The 16,289-nt window shown below is 44.7% G+C and overlaps 1 protein-coding gene across 7 annotated transcripts in view; it reads right to left on the bottom strand.

Moving 5' to 3' along the window:
* LOC101160624 (guanine nucleotide exchange factor VAV3) overlaps positions 1–15,859 on the bottom strand; it is a 59,325-nt gene extending 43,466 nt beyond the window's left edge. For all 7 annotated transcript variants that reach the window (XM_078935421.1, XM_078935423.1, XM_078935422.1 and 4 more), the window contains exons 1-2: positions 15,510–15,859; positions 12,701–12,817 (exon numbers count right to left, since the gene is read on the bottom strand). In XM_078935421.1, the coding sequence (XP_078791547.1) occupies positions 12,701–12,817; positions 15,510–15,713 (321 nt within the window). In that variant the 5' untranslated portion in view covers positions 15,714–15,859. The remainder of the gene's footprint in view (positions 1–12,700; positions 12,818–15,509) is intronic.
* Between the last annotated feature and the right edge of the window lie 430 nt (positions 15,860–16,289).

The following is a 16,289-nucleotide window of genomic DNA, read 5'->3' as shown; positions in this document are numbered from 1 at the left end:
ATCAGTCCATGAGAACACCAGTCCATGAGAACACCAGTCCATGAGAACACCAGTCCATCAGAACATCAGAACACCAGAACATCAGTCCATCAGAACACCAGAACACCAGGGGCCTCATTTCTAAAGGTTGTGTACGCACAAAAGAAGGCGTACGCCACTCTCTACGCAATAGTTGAGGTTTATAAAAAGCAAACTTGACGGGAAAATGTTCGGTCCTTCACGCTCTGACCCAGGCGTACGCACAAAAACGGGTGGAATGAGAAACGGCGACGCCGTCGGCAGATAGAAAAAAACACGTGAAAGTGAAAATGACAATACTGCCTCTCAGAAATAACATGAAGACTTCACAAAGCAAGTCTGACAATTAACAGCTACACCAACACCCGTTTGATCGATCAGCAGTGAAACAAACAAAAAAATCAAACGAAAATTACAACAGAAATTCAAATGAACACTTATTTGCAGAAAGAAAAGTGAAATATGTTCTGCAATATTGGCATGTTGTGCAATTCATCATAAATAATATAGTTAACAGAACGAAATAATGTACAAAACTGATATTCTCGTCAATGTGTCTGTCTGGCAGAGCAGATAGGTGCGGGCGTGCGGACGGACGGACAGATGTACTAATTGTCCACTGGGGAAAGTTGTTTTCATATTAAAACATTTCTTCATAAGCTATGAAATTATGGTATTCATCTTGGACCTGTGCGGGCTTTTGGGGAGGAGCACTCGGAGGAACCACGCGTGTCACCCGGTGCATCTGGCGCTCCGGTACCCCCCGGTGGCAGAGACACTCTGGCGATGCAGCGCTAGACGTCTTTTTGCCTCGACTTTGATGTCCGACCATTTCTTTTTTATTTCGGCCACGGTCAGAGGTTGTGAGGCTACAGCATTTACGGCGTCTGCCACCGTTTGCCACTCAAGTGCCTTTTTGGCATTAGTAATGCCACACTGTGCCCTCCAAACAACACTTTTCTCCTCTTTTCCACCTCGCCAACGATAACTTCTACTTCACATTGAGTGAAGTTAAGTTTTTTTCATTTCCTCTCTGTGTTTGCCATGGTTTCCCAATCAATGAATATTCATTTGTGGGCGTTTCACGGACTATTTATGGGCGTGTCATGAAGCCGCTAAAGCTGCGCTGCATTTAGAATTGGTTGTGATTTATTAAGAGAAAGATGCGTAGGATGTGCGTACGCACGTCCTATGTTTCATCCGTACGCCACTTCTTAAGCAAATCCTACGCAAAGTTTTATAAATGAGGCCCCTGAACATCAGAACACCAGAACACCAGAACATCAGAACATCAGAACACCTGAACATCAGAACACCAGAACACCTGAACACCAGAACATCAGAGCATCAGAACACCTGAACACCAGAACATCAGAACACCTGAACACCAGAACACCTGAACACCAGAACATCAGAACATCAGAACACCAGAACACCTGAACACCAGAACATCAGAACATCAGAACACCTGAACATCAGAACACCAGAACACCAGAACACCAGAACACCTGAACACCAGAACATCAGAACATCAGAACACCTGAACATCAGAACACCAGAACACCAGAACATCAGAACACCAGAACACCTGAACATCAGAACATCAGAACATCAGAACACCTGAACATCAGAACACCAGAACACCAGAACATCAGAACACCAGAACACCAGAACATCAGAACACCAGAACATCAGAACACCAGAACATCAGAACACCAGAACACCTGAACACCAGAACATCAGAACATCAGAACACCTGAACATCAGAACACCAGAACACCAGAACATCAGAACACCTGAACATCAGAACACCAGAACACCAGAACATCAGAACACCAGAACATCAGAACACCTGAACATCAGAACACCAGAACACCAGAACATCAGAACATCAGAACACCAGAACATCAGAAAACCAGAACATCAGAACATCAGAACACCAGAACATCAGAACACCTGAACATCAGAACACCTGAACACCAGAACATCAGAACACCAGAACACCAGAACATCAGAACACCAGAACATCAGAACACCTGAACATCAGAACACCAGAACACCAGAACATCAGAACACCAGAACATCAGAACACCTGAACACCAGAACATCAGAACACCAGAACACCAGAACATCAGAACACCAGAACATCAGAACATCAGAACACCAGAACTTCAGAACACCAGAACATCAGAACATCAGAACACCAGAACACCAGAACACCAGAACATCAGAACACCAGAACATCAGAACACCAGAACATCAGAACACCTGAACACCAGAACATCAGAACACCAGAACATCAGTCCATCAGTCCATCAGAACACCAGAACATCAGAACATCAGAACATCAGAACACCAGAACACCAGAACTTCAGAACACCAGAACACCAGAACATCAGAACACCAGAACATCAGAACACCAGAACATCAGAACATCAGAACACCAGAACACCAGAACTTCAGAACACCAGAACTTCAGAACACCAGAACATCAGAACATCAGAACACCAGAACATCAGAACATCAGAACATCAGAACATCAGTCCATCAGAACACCAGTACATCATAATAATAATAATAATAATACATTTTATTTATAAGGGCCTTTCTGGGCACTCAAGGTCGCCGCACAGCATGTATACAGTATAAAATACAATAAACACTTAAAACAACAACAACAATTTAAATAAATACTAAATTAAATAAAAATAAATAAAAACGTGAAAAGGTTACTGTTACAGTGAATAGGCCATTTGGAAAAGATGAGTTTTTAGCTTTGATTTGAAATGTGGGATTGTGTCAGTGTTGCGGAGGTCAGGGGGGAGTGAGTTCCAAAGCTGGAGAGCAGAGCAACTGAACGCCCGGTTCCCCATGGTGACAAGACGGGCAGAAGGGACAGAAAACTGGATAGAAGAAGAGGAGCGGAGGGAGCGAGTAGGTATGGAGACATGAAGGAGGTCAGAGAGATATGGAGGTGCAAGGATGTGAAAGGCTTTGAATGTGTAGAGCAAGATTTTGTATTTAATGCGGAATGGGATGGGTAGCCAGTGAAGCTGTTGAAGGATAGGTGTGATGTGGTTGATGGAGGGAGTGCGTGTGATGATACGAGCAGCTGAATTCTGAACCATTTGAAGTTTATGGAGGGTTTTTTGTGGGAGACCAAATAGAAGAGAGTTACAATAGTCCAGGCGGGAAGTAACAAGACTATGTACCAGTACTACGGAGCCCGTGTCCTGACATTAAGATATAAAAATATATCTTGTTCCCACAGATTAATATCTTGTTCCCACAGGTTATTATGTCGTTCGCACGAAATACCATTCCGTTCCCACAAGATACTATTCCGTTCCCACAAGATACTATTCCGTTCCCACAAGATACTATTCCGTTCCCTCAAAATACTATTCCGTTCCCTCGAAATGATTAACTCGTGCGAACGCAATAATTATGTCGTTCGAACGCAATAATTAATCCGTTCGAACGCAATAATTATTCACGTCATAAGTCATTCACGCGGATATGCTCTCTGTACGCCGGCAAAAGCCGCTTTCAGCGGTAACTTCCATGTCTCTGTGACCCATATTCGTTCAAAAAAGGAACATGAAAAACAAAAATGATCACTTTATTACTGTCTCAATGAATATAAGAAAAATATCAAAAGATTTATGATAACTAGGCTGCTTTGTCATACGATAGCTCCTGCTAGGCTACTACTAGCTCCGCCGCAGAGCTCTCTGATCATGTATGCCGGCATTTGGGCAACTGGCTGGTCTGTTGTCAGACAGCTGATATTGTAGTTTAGGGTCGAATAGGAATAATAATATTCAGGACTTGTCTTTTATTAACTTTAGCAGTCAGTATCTTTACATTCGAAGGCTATTAGGCTACATGCTAACTGACTAGCCGATCATTTCCTGTTATTAATTTACGTCATAGATTTACAGCAGATACCTTCACATTTCTGTCTGTGTGTGTCTCATTACATTGCATTGAAGACACGGAGGATGTTTAGAGAACAGATTTATTTATTTTAAAAAGCACAGAAGCATCCATCGTATTCACGTTCACATCATCTTTGGGTTGGCTGGAAAGATAGAGCTGGGTGTCATCCGCATAGCAGTGAAAACGGATGTGGTGTTTTGGGAAAATATGACCAAGCGGGAGAAGGTAGATAATAAAGAGGAGTGGACCGAGCACAGAACCCTGAGGGACACCAGTTGTGATGGGGACAGAATGAGAAGTGAAAGATTTCAGTTGGATAAACTGAGTACGGTCAGACAGGTAGGAATGGAACCAGGAGAGGACGGTGCCGGAGATGCCAATGGAAGAGAGTCTCTTCAAGAGGATAGAATGAGAAATGGTGTCAAAAGCTGAACTGAGATCAAGTAAAAGAAGGATGGATAATAAACCACAGTCAGCAGAGAGGAGAAGGTCATTAGTGATTTATAGAAGAGCAGTTTCAGTACTATGAAGGGGACGGAAGGCAGATTGGAAAAGTTCATACAGATTATTGGAGGACAGATGAGCATGAAGCTGAGCAGATACTGTTTTCTCAAGAATTTTTGAAATGAATGGAAGGTTGGAAATGGGACGGTAATTATTGAGGTCTGTTGGATCTGCACCCAGTTTTTTAAGTATGGAAGTGACAGCAGCAGTTTTCAATGCAGGAGGAACAATTCCAGAGGAGAGGGAAGCATGGATTATGTTGGTGATGAGAGGACAAAGAGAGGGAGCTCTGGCTTTAACAAGGATGGTGGGCAGTGGGTCAAGCTGGCATGTGGAAGGTTTGGATTTTTTAATTAATGTAGAAATTTGACTAACTGTGGGTAGGGTAAATGAAGAAAACGAATCATCAGACGTAAAAGATGGAATGGAAGATAGAAATGGAGCAGAGTAGGGGGTGAGCTGTTGATGGATAAGGTGAATTTTTGTGGTGAAAAATGAAGCCAAGGTGTTGCAGAAATCAGTTGAATAGAGATGTGATGGAAGGGAGTCAGGAGGTTTGATGATGTTAGAGATGAGGGAGAAAAGAATCTTTGAATTTTCTTTATTTGAATTGATGAGATTGGAGTAGTAAGCAGATTTGGTTTTAGAGATGCACTCTTTACAGTGGAGAATGTGCTGTGTGTACATGTCTTTATGGATACTTAGTCCGGTTTTGGTGTGGGGTCTTTCAAGTTGGCGGCCTTTTGCTTTTAACTGTCTTAGAGAGGGGGTGTACCAGGGTGCAGTGTAGGTGAATGAGACAGATCTGGATTTGAGTGGAGCAAGTGTGTTGAGGATGTGGTGCAGGTGTGTGTTGTAGTGTGAAACAAGTTGATCTGGAGCTGTAAAACTGTCTGTATTTGGAAGTTCACTGATCAGGGCAGATAAACTCTCCAGGTTGATATCCTGAGCATTACGGAAAGTAATATTGCGTGAAGGCTTGTGTTTGGAAAGAAACAAATTGACATTAAATGTCACAAGCATATGGTCAGAAAACGGGATGAAGTTTGATTTACAGTCCATGGGTATGATACCTGAGCAGCAGATTAAGTCCAGAATGTGTCCTTTTGAGTGAGTGGGAAAATCCAAAAATTGTTGAAAACCAAAACTGTCCAAACAGGATAGGAAATCATTAGTAAGTGAATTGTTAACATTATCCCGGTGAATATTTAGGTCTCCTAGTAATAAAACATTTGGTGAAAGAGCAGAGATATATGTTAGAAAAGTTGAGAAGTCTGACATGAAATCCTTGTTTGGTTTTGGTGGTCTGTAAATAGTGGCAATGATGGTCGGGGTGGATCCAGAAAGCTGACATACAGTGGCCTCAAATGACTGGAAAGTAGGAACTGTTATAGGAGCTGCTCTGAAACACTCACGGAAAATTAATGCAAGACCACCTCCACGACCAGTGACACGTGGTTGGGAGAAATAAACAAACCCTGTTGGAGTGGCGTCGTTCAGATCCATGAAGACATTCTTCTGCTGCCATGTTTCAGTCAGGCATAGAATGTCTGATTTACCGTCCACCACCAGATCCTGAATGAGATGGCCTTTTTTGGTGAGAGAGCGGGTGTTCAGTAGACCAAAGTTTACTTTTGAGCTGCTGCCGTGGTTGTGTTCGACGTTCTGGGACTCGCACCACGACCCGTTCAGCCCGGCGACCCGTGTTTCTCTTTAAGGTGCGATTAGTGGACCAAAAAGAAGGGATGGAGCTGGAGTTGTCATATTGAAAGTTCCGATGACTGCCCCGATGAATGGGTCGGAAAATGTAGGGAAGATCCAGTCGCTGGACATCAGATCACCAGAACATCAGTCCATTAGAACATCAGTCCATTAGAACATCAGAACATCAGACCATCAGTCCATCAGTCCATCAGAATACCAGTCCATCAGAACACCAGAATATCAGAACACCAGAACACCAGAACATCAGTCCATCAGAACATCAGTCCATCAGAACATCAGAACATCAGACCATCAGTCCATCAGAACACCAGAACACCAGAACATCAGTACATCAGAACATCAGTCCATCAGAACATCAGAACACCAGAACACCAGAACATCAGTACATCAGTCCATCAGAACATCAGAACATCAGACCATCAGAACATCAGACCATCAGTCCATCAGAACATCAGAACATCAGACCATCAGTCCATCAGAACACCAGAACACCAGAACATCAGTACATCAGAACATCAGTCCATCAGAACATCAGAACACCAGAACACCAGAACATCAGTACATCAGTCCATCAGAACATCAGAACATCAGACCATCAGAACATCAGACCATCAGTCCATCAGAACACCAGAATATCAGAACACCAGAACACCAGAACATCAGTCCATCAGAACATCAGTCCATCAGAACATCAGAACATCAGTCCATCAGTCCATCAGAACATCAGAACATCAGACCATCAGTCCATCAGAACATCAGAACATCAGTCCATCAGTCCATCAGTCCATCAGAACATCAGAACATCAGACCATCAGTCCATCAGAACACCAGAACACCAGAACATCAGTACATCAGAACATCAGTCCATCAGTCCATCAGAACACCAGAACACCAGAACATCAGTACATCAGAACATCAGAACATCAGTCCATCAGAACATCAGAACATCAGACCATCAGTCCATCAGAACACCAGAACACCAGAACATCAGTACATCAGAACATCAGACCATCAGTCCATCAGAACACCAGAACACCAGAACATCAGTACATCAGAACATCAGACCATCAGTCCATCAGAACATCAGTCCATCAGTCCATCAGTCCATCAGAACACCAGAACACCAGAACATCAGTACATCAGAACATCAGAACATCAGTCCATCAGAACATCAGAACATCAGACCATCAGTCCATCAGAACACCAGAACACCAGAACATCAGTACATCAGAACATCAGACCATCAGTCCATCAGAACACCAGAACACCAGAACATCAGTACATCAGAACATCAGACCATCAGTCCATCAGAACATCAGAACATCAGTCCATCAGTCCATCAGTCCATCAGAACACCAGAACACCAGAACATCAGTACATCAGAACATCAGAACATCAGTCCATCAGAACATCAGAACATCAGAACATCAGACCATCAGTCCATCAGAACATCAGACCATCAGTCCATCAGAACATCAGAACATCAGACCATCAGTCCATCAGAACACCAGAACACCAGAACATCAGTACATCAGAACATCAGACCATCAGTCCATCAGAACATCAGAACATCAGACCATCAGTCCATCAGAACACCAGAACACCAGAACATCAGTACATCAGAACATCAGACCATCAGTCCATCAGAACACCAGAACACCAGAACATCAGTACATCAGAACATCAGACCATCAGTCCATCAGAACATCAGAACATCAGTCCATCAGTCCATCAGTCCATCAGAACACCAGAACACCAGAACATCAGTACATCAGAACATCAGAACATCAGTCCATCAGAACATCAGAACATCAGACCATCAGTCCATCAGAACACCAGAACACCAGAACATCAGTACATCAGAACATCAGTCCATCAGTCCATCAGAACACCAGAACACCAGAACATCAGTACATCAGAACATCAGTCCATCAGTCCATCAGAACATCAGAACATCAGACCATCAGTCCATCAGAACACCAGAACATCAGTACATCAGAACATCAGTCCATCAGAACATCAGAACACCAGAACACCAGAACATCAGTACATCAGAACATCAGAACATCAGTCCATCAGTCCATCAGAACATCAGAACATCAGTCCATCAGAACATCAGTCCATCAGTCCATCAGAACATCAGAACATCAGACCATCAGTCCATCAGAACATCAGACCATCAGTCCATCAGAACATCAGTCCATCAGTCCATCAGAACATCAGTCCATCAGAACATCAGTCCATCAGAACACCAGAACACCTGTCCATCAGAACACCAGAACATCAGTCCATCAGAACATCAGCCCATCAGAACATCAGTCCATCAGAACACCAGAACTGTTCCCCAGATCAACCATGTTTTCTGTGAATCAGCAGCACTAACAGCTTCTGTCTTTGTCAGAACCAATGAAGTAGATGAAACCAGAAACCAGACATGACTTTAGTCAGCAGGTTCCTGAGGAGTAAAGCAGGAGAGGAGCTGCTTCCATCTCCCGTCCCCTCTGGCCTCCACAGCTGGAGTGACTTTGCAGGAGAATCTGGGCTAGCGAGGCCTCATTAGGTCCTGGTGGACTAAGCTCAGAATACAGACAAAGTTGGCAGAACCCAAACCCGGTGGATTAGACGGACTGGGATTTGAGATGTTTTCTTCTGCGTGTTTGTGCAAAGCGGAGGAGGGATTGGACGTTCCTGTTCAGCCGTACAGCTGTGCTCTTGATGACGGTCCAACCCAATCACTGAGCGACAACACGTTTCCATGGTAACTCACAGGTTATGAGGCAGAGCCGTCCAGAAGTCTGTTTGTGATGGACGGCCCTTAACATGACGGAGATTACTGGAGTGGATGTAGAGCACATGTGACACACAGGCCTCCTGCAGGATTACCAGCATCCAGATTAACTGGAAGCTTCTTTACAGCCACACGCTGAGGTGGAAGAAAGTCTGCAGTAGAGGTGAGGGCGCGGCACGGCCCACTTACAGGTCAGCTCTGTGACCCTAAAGGTCAGAGGTCACAGCTGGGGAGAACTGTATGGGAGAGCGCTTTGGGAAAATATGTATTCATTATTTTAGTAAGCGCTAGTTTAGTTTAGCTTAAAAATATATATGAAAAAATTTGTATTTTGATCTGCAAACCAGTAAACGTTGGCCATTTGAAACGTCAAAAACGTGTTCAGCGGCAAAAAGAGCTGGAAAAAAAATCCAAATCTAGTTTTTAATGTTTACGCTTGAACAGAAAAGAAGAAACCAATCCGGCTCCAGGTTCTTAATATGTTTCAATCAAGCAAAACTCGTCTATCAGTAATCATGAACTTTGCTGCTCATTTAGCTACAGTGGCCTGGAAGTGAAAATCACATCAACAAATCACTCCACACAAAAAGACCAAAAGAAATAACATAACAGCGTTATATTTTACAAAACCAAACAAAATTCCAGAAACTAAAAAATAAAAGTAATTTCAAGACCAGTGTTTTTCAACCGGTGTGCTGGTGGAAATGACCCATTCACTGATCTAAAAACATTTTCCATCTCCAGGATATCAGCTCTGTGTTCATCCAAACATCCTGATAAAACACTGAGTAGTTAGGAATAAGAAAGATCATAAAATACTTTTTTCTTTGTGTTTATTTGATTCTATTAAAGACATTTTGATAAAAATAACGGTACCGCGATTTAGCCATAGCTTCAGCTGTTTTCTGAAAAGTCCCGCCCCTTTAACTGTCTCTGCCAATCATTCTTGAAGGCTTAATCACATGTCATCAGTCTGACCAATCAGAAGTGGTTAAAGTCTTCACTTCCTTGTTCTGATTCTCTCATAAAGTCTCTCAGTTCCAACAGAAATACCAGCTAAAGCTCGTCTTTAGCGGTGTAGCTTTCCACAGAATCCGGTGTCAGACCGTGGAACAAGAGAACAAAACAATGAAGCTCAGAGAAGAGAGTCTGTCTGCCATCACTACATCTCCCAGGATGCATTAGGTTAAAGTTTTTTTTTTTTTTTTTTTTTTTTTTTTATTGAACAATTGCAACATACAAAACAAGAAAATACAACAATTATGCACATATAATGTACAATAGAATTTTTGTGTTTATTATTAATAATTAGTATTTTTTAAAGAATGCATTAGGTTAAAGTGACAGTGTCTCAGCGTAAAATGAGTCTTCCTGTGATGTCTTGAGACCACATTGAACACACATCAAACAGTTTTTAAATCTTCTAACTTAACTTTTATTCCATCTTTTAGAATAAAACAGCTGCAGCTTCCAGCTTTTTCTGCCACATTTATCACAAAAATGCACATGAGATCATGGAGGGACTGCAGATCAATACAGACTATAGAGTTTCTCCGTTTTTATTTTTTGGATGCTGGTGTGCCGCGGGATTTTTGTCAAGGTTAAAGTGTGCCGTGGCTCAAAAAAGGTTGAAAAACACTGATCTAGAGAAACTGAATTAAATGAAATGAAAAGAAAAACTGGAAAAGGTTATAGGACATCACTGATTGGATGATGACATCCAAACCAATAACTTTGATGTCATCATCCAGACTGTGACGTCTAGCCGTTCCTCCCCTTTTCCGGTTTATTATTGTGTAGAGCGGTTTTGTTCATATTTGTTTTGCTTTTTTATTGTTGTTGTGATCTTAAAAGTGTTTTAGCATTGAGTGATTTGTTGATGCGCTTTCACTTCAGGGACATCATAGAGAAGTGCTATAAGAAAGAAGTTTGATTTGAATTGATTGATAAACATAGATAATAGGATTTATGCTTATTAACATTTGAAGCAGTTAATATTGAGAAACGGGCGAATCAGTGACAGGACGTCTCTTGCTGGAGGAAACCGCCGCCTCATGGTCATCAAGCGCCTGAAACACGTGAACTTTGTCTTTGCTGCTCTCCTCTGTGAAGGTTCTGCTTTATCCAGGTGAGGTTCTGAAGGGGAATTGTGGGATCTGGACTCAAATCTTCTGGAAAAGTTTCAGTTCTCATCCAAGCAGCTTCCTTTCTGCTGCTCTCTTCTATGCTGAGTGGTGGTTTCGGGTCGGCGTACGGTTACCGGGTCAGTGATTTCTTCAGCGTGGTCTTCTGCTGACAGCAAACTCAACCACCTGCAACACGTGTGCTTCCTGCAGATTCTCTGCAGACCACCATGAGTTATCCAAGTTATCCACTGCTGTCATGTTCAACTAGTTTGTGTTCTATTTATTTTAACAAAATGATGAAGTTGGAGCTTTGCTGTTGGAGATTTTCATAAAAAAAAAAGAACTGGTCACTAGAGGGCGCTGATGTGCTGATTACTCTGTTACATTTCACTCCAGAAGAAGACAGCAGGCGATAGTCATTGGTTGTATCGGAATTCCTTCGTCACTCACTACTTAGTACACTTTAGAGTGCACTCACCATTTTCAAACGTCTTTGTTTTCCTGGTCTGAGCTGGAATCTGGATCTAAACAGAACAACTGGATAGCTCGTGTTGCTCTCCGTTATTGATGCTACGCTAAAGCTATCTTGGGGTTGTGAGGGGCTGTAAGGTAGAGGGAGAAAGTGTAAACAAAGGAATGATGGGAAAGGAGCTCTGGCTTACGCCGTGCCAACAGTCCCGCCCACAACTCAGAGGTGAATTTCTAATGAACTCCTGCAGAAACCAGAGCCGAACCCAAATTCTTCCCCTACCCCTACAGGTAGGGTCATTCGGAGGGTTGGGGTGTCCGAGATAGTTTTTTGAAGCGTCACGCTGTGCCCCCAAGAAGAAACACATTTCTTCAGGTGGGTGAGCTCTGAAGCACAGACGTTTTCATGTAAATGTAAGTAGTGACTTTTGGTTTTAGCGTGACTTCAAAGTTCTGAAACTGTTGTTAAGCATTTTCAGAGCCCAACGTGCTAACGTGGATGGCTGGCGGATATTGAAGACGTCACCGCGTGGGAGTGACGTCCGAGTTAGAAGACACTATTTTTCCATAACTCTCCACTTGGAGGGCACAGAGTAGGGTAGGGGGGAGCTGTAGGGGTAGTGGAAGATTTGGATTCGGCCCATGCTTTGAAAAATGACACAGGTTTTTGGATTTTGGCTAAAAACAGCATCATCATTAAAAGCACTGTGAAGGCTTTGATCTTAGATCAGCATATCATTGGAGTGGGACTTTAAACTGATGAACAGACTAAACCATCTGACTGTAAAGAAGCATTTCCTGATGGAACGTTCTCTTCATGCTGCACAGATTACACAGAAACAGAAGAACATTCAGACTTCTTCTGGCATCAAACCCATCAAAGGTGACTAGATTTTAGACAGACAGGGTTAGCCGTCTAAGAAACAGAAAACCCAGATTTCAGAGGTGAGGAAACTGCACTGAGCTCAAAAACGGATGAAAAACTGATGAAAGGCAAGAAGGTTCGGTTTTTAATCCACACAAAATGACTCCTGACAGCAGAAACACTGAAAGGACTCTTCCTGTCCCCCAGTCAAACGTGTCTGACCCAAAGATCGACAGAAACCTGCAGGGTGAAGGGAAGAGTTACCTTTCCAAAGTCTCGAACATCAAAGAGGTCAAAAGCTTCAAACAGGTCGCTCTTCTTCAGTCCAAACACGTCACAGCAGCAGGTCAGGAAGGTCCGGATGTTCTTCAGGCACAAGAACTGCAAACAGGCCAACGTTAGGTCAGTATTTTCCTCCAGAGATGGACAGCCATGCTTTGTTCCCTCATTCCTCTGCAGGGGTGGAGAACCTGACGTTCACTGGTTAAAGAGGACTTTCTCTACCTGAAAGTTGCAGATATTTACCAGTAAACGTGACAAATGTCCTTCATCTGCACTCTAGCAAATGTAAAGAAGAAGGTCGTTTGGGGTTTTTAGCTAAAGCTAACAAGTTCTCCCGTTGTCTGATTGGCTGATCTGTTGGTGAGCGGCGAGTTCTGATGCTGATCAGACCAGAATGTTGACACGTTTTTGTGTAAACTTTCCATTTCAAACACCTCTAGCTTCGAACTGCCTGTCATGCTGATGTAGAATATTTTATTATTATGATATTTGGTCATAGATCATGGGATACGATGAGGTAATTTAACAACAGGTAGCTTGAAAGTGACATGTTCCACTACTATAAAGAATGTTCTCCGTGTCTGTAATGAATGTCTTTCAGGACATGTGAAGGTTCCGGACAGGTGAACATTCAGGACAGGTGAACATTCAGGACAGGTGAAGGTTTCAGACAGGTGAAGGTTCAGGACAGGTGAAGGTTCAGGACAGGTGAAGGTTCAAGACAGGTGAAGGTTTCAGACAGGTGAAGGTTCAGGACAGGTGAAGGTTCAGGACAGATGAAGATTCAGGACAGGCGAAGATTCTGGACAGGTGAAGATTCTGGACAGGTGAAGGTTCCGGACAGGTGAAGGTTCAGGACAGGTGAAGGTTCCAGACAGGTGAAGGTTCAGGACAGGTGAAGGTTCCAGACAGGTGAAGGTTCAGGACAGGTGAAGGTTCAGGACAGGTGAAGGTTCCAGACAGGTGAAGGTTCAGGACAGGTGAAGGTTCCGGACAGGTGAAGGTTCAGGACAGGTGAAGGTTCCAGACAGGTGAAGGTTCAGGACAGGTGAAGGTTCAGGACAGGTGAAGGTTCCAGACAGGTGAAGGTTCAGGACAGGTGAAGGTTCCGGACAGGTGAAGGTTCCGGACAGGTGAAGGTTCAGGACAGGTGAAGGTTCAGGACAGGTGAAGGTTCAGGACAGGTAAAGGTTCAGGACAGATGAAGGTCCAGAACAGGTGAAGGTTTTGAACAGGTGAAGGTCTAGGACAGGTTTTGAACAGGTGCAGGTTCCGGACAGGCGAAGATTCAGGACAGGTTAAAGGTTCCGAACAGGTGAAGGTTCCAGACAGGTGAAGGTTCAGGACAGGTGAAGGTTCAGGACAGGTGAAGGTTCAGGACAGATGAAGGTTCAGGACAGATGAAGGTCCAGAACAGGTGAAGGTTTTGAACAGGTGAAGGTCTAGGACAGGTTTTGAACAGGTGCAGGTTCCGGACAGGCGAAGATTCAGGACAGGTAAAGGTTCCGAACAGGTGAAGGTCTAGGACAGGTGAAGATTTCCTACAAAATGGTGATTTGGCTGCAGGATTGAGGGTGAAGGAAAGCCCCGCCCATTTGCCTCAGAAACAGCAGAATCTGCCCCCTGAGGCATGTGTGGCCACAGAGCAGCAGGAAGGATCTTCAGAGCTGATTTTATCTCCCCAGCTCATCATGGAGACGCCTGTAATCGCTCCCTCCGCCCCCGGGGGCCCTTTTTGTCTGCAGAGGAAGTGCCTGAACATGATGGCTTTGCACCACCAGCAGCCTGATCTGATGGCAGACCCGGCTCTGCTGCCCCATGATCCAGACGGGTCAGAACCGCTGGAGATGATTGGCAGCTTTCCTGTTTAAGCCACAGAAGTCTAGCGGTGCGTTCCTCAGCTTCCTACAGTGGGGGTAGAACTACGGGGCATTTATCAGGCCTGATCTGAACCTGCCAGCAGCCTTCCTGCCCCGCAGTCGTCTCCCTTCACACTTTTTGTTTCCATCTCAAAGATCTGAGGTTAGCGGGCAGAAAAGTGGAGCGGCGAGCTGGCGTGGCCTACAGCTGGAGGCCATCAGGCGTCATTGTGTTTAGGATTTTCCCTCCATCAGCAACATAAAAGACCAGTGGCTGACCCCCCCACTATTATTTACAGACCTTTGCTTTTCATGGGACAGAGTGCTGTGTAACCGTGTCAGACTGTAATCCCATTACTGTAACTGCAGCACCCTTCTGTTACTTTAGCCCCACATTTTACAGGCTGTCGGTGTCGGATTGAGGTGGGGTGGATGAGATGCATCTGTGTTCTGACCCAAACCCAGAGACCCGCCCTCTGTGCTGGGCTGACCCGGTTCCTGTGCAGGAGGTTCTCCCTCAGACTCAACATTCAAAGCTTTGCCAGCCTCTCCTGGGATCAGGATCACCACCCAACAGAGCTCGCCTCAATCACAAACACGAACTGCTGCAGTTTCCTCCTGGGGGGTCAAATGGGTTTTTATCAAGCCTCTCATGTGGAACTGAGACTTGGCAGAAGCAAAAGGCGGTTCTGATGATGCACAATCATGACAGGGGACCGGAGAGACGCCTGTCAGAGCCTTCTGAGTGGAAACTCACTTCCTGCGTTTGCTGAGCAGAAACCAGAGCTCAACTGTTTCTGCTGTCCCCCCCCCCCCCCCCCCGTGTCTTCCACCTGAACAATCCCACTGTCGGGATCAACTCATCTCGACTCTTGTTGGTCTGTAACTTTAACGGAAGTTCGTTTCCGATGCCGGTGAAACCGCGCGCCTACCTGGGACATCTGCGGCCGGAGGTTGATCTCCTTCAGGTTGATGCTGTGCGCCCTCAGGTTGTTCAGCAGCTGGCACAGCAGCACCCCGTCCCGCAGGGTCTGCGCCAGGTCGAACACCTGCGCCGTGGCGCCGGTGACCCGGTGGTTCGGCGGCAGCACCCTGCAGCTGATCAGCCACAGCGCGCACTGCCTCCAGGACTCCATGGCGAGCGCGGGGTGTCAGACGGCCGTCGGTGAGGGACGCAGCATGACAGGAGCTGCGCGCGGAGCTCTCCGGTGGAGACCGCTGCGCGCGCATGACGCACTGACAGCCCCCACCCCACCCTGTGTCTGGAGGGGGGGTTTCCTCAACCCGTCAGCCTCCTTGAACTGATGAAAAGATAAAATGACGAAACACAGAAGAGTTTGGAAGCTGATCAGGAGGGTCGGTTAATTCATCTAAATGCTACTTAGTTCGTGTTTTCTTCTTCAAAGACAGACTTTTATTCTGTTTTCATCAACAAAGATGGAAAAACATAAAAGAATAAAAGCAATCTGCACTTCAAAAAACACAAAAGCTCTGAAGAGTGCTATCACGTGCAGATCTTTTTTTCTCGTTTCTGTAAAGCACCAACCAAGTCACAACAAGAAAACACACGTTCCTTCCCTTTCCTCTAGTGTCTTCAGCCTGGGATCTCCGGTCTTCCTCAAAGACAAACTTTCCAGTCGGTAAGAAACCGGAGCTTTGGTCCGTTTGGTGTAGAAGAGGAAAAAATCCTGATCAGACTGATTTAGTCTGAA

Source organism: Oryzias latipes, chromosome 17 (genome assembly GCF_053564925.1).
Source record: "Oryzias latipes strain Hd-rR chromosome 17, Olatipes_Hd-rR_3.1".
Classification (NCBI taxonomy): Eukaryota; Metazoa; Chordata; class Actinopteri; order Beloniformes; family Adrianichthyidae; genus Oryzias; species Oryzias latipes.
Note: the sequence above shows the minus strand (reverse complement) of the source record. Positions and strands in the feature narration are given on the sequence as shown.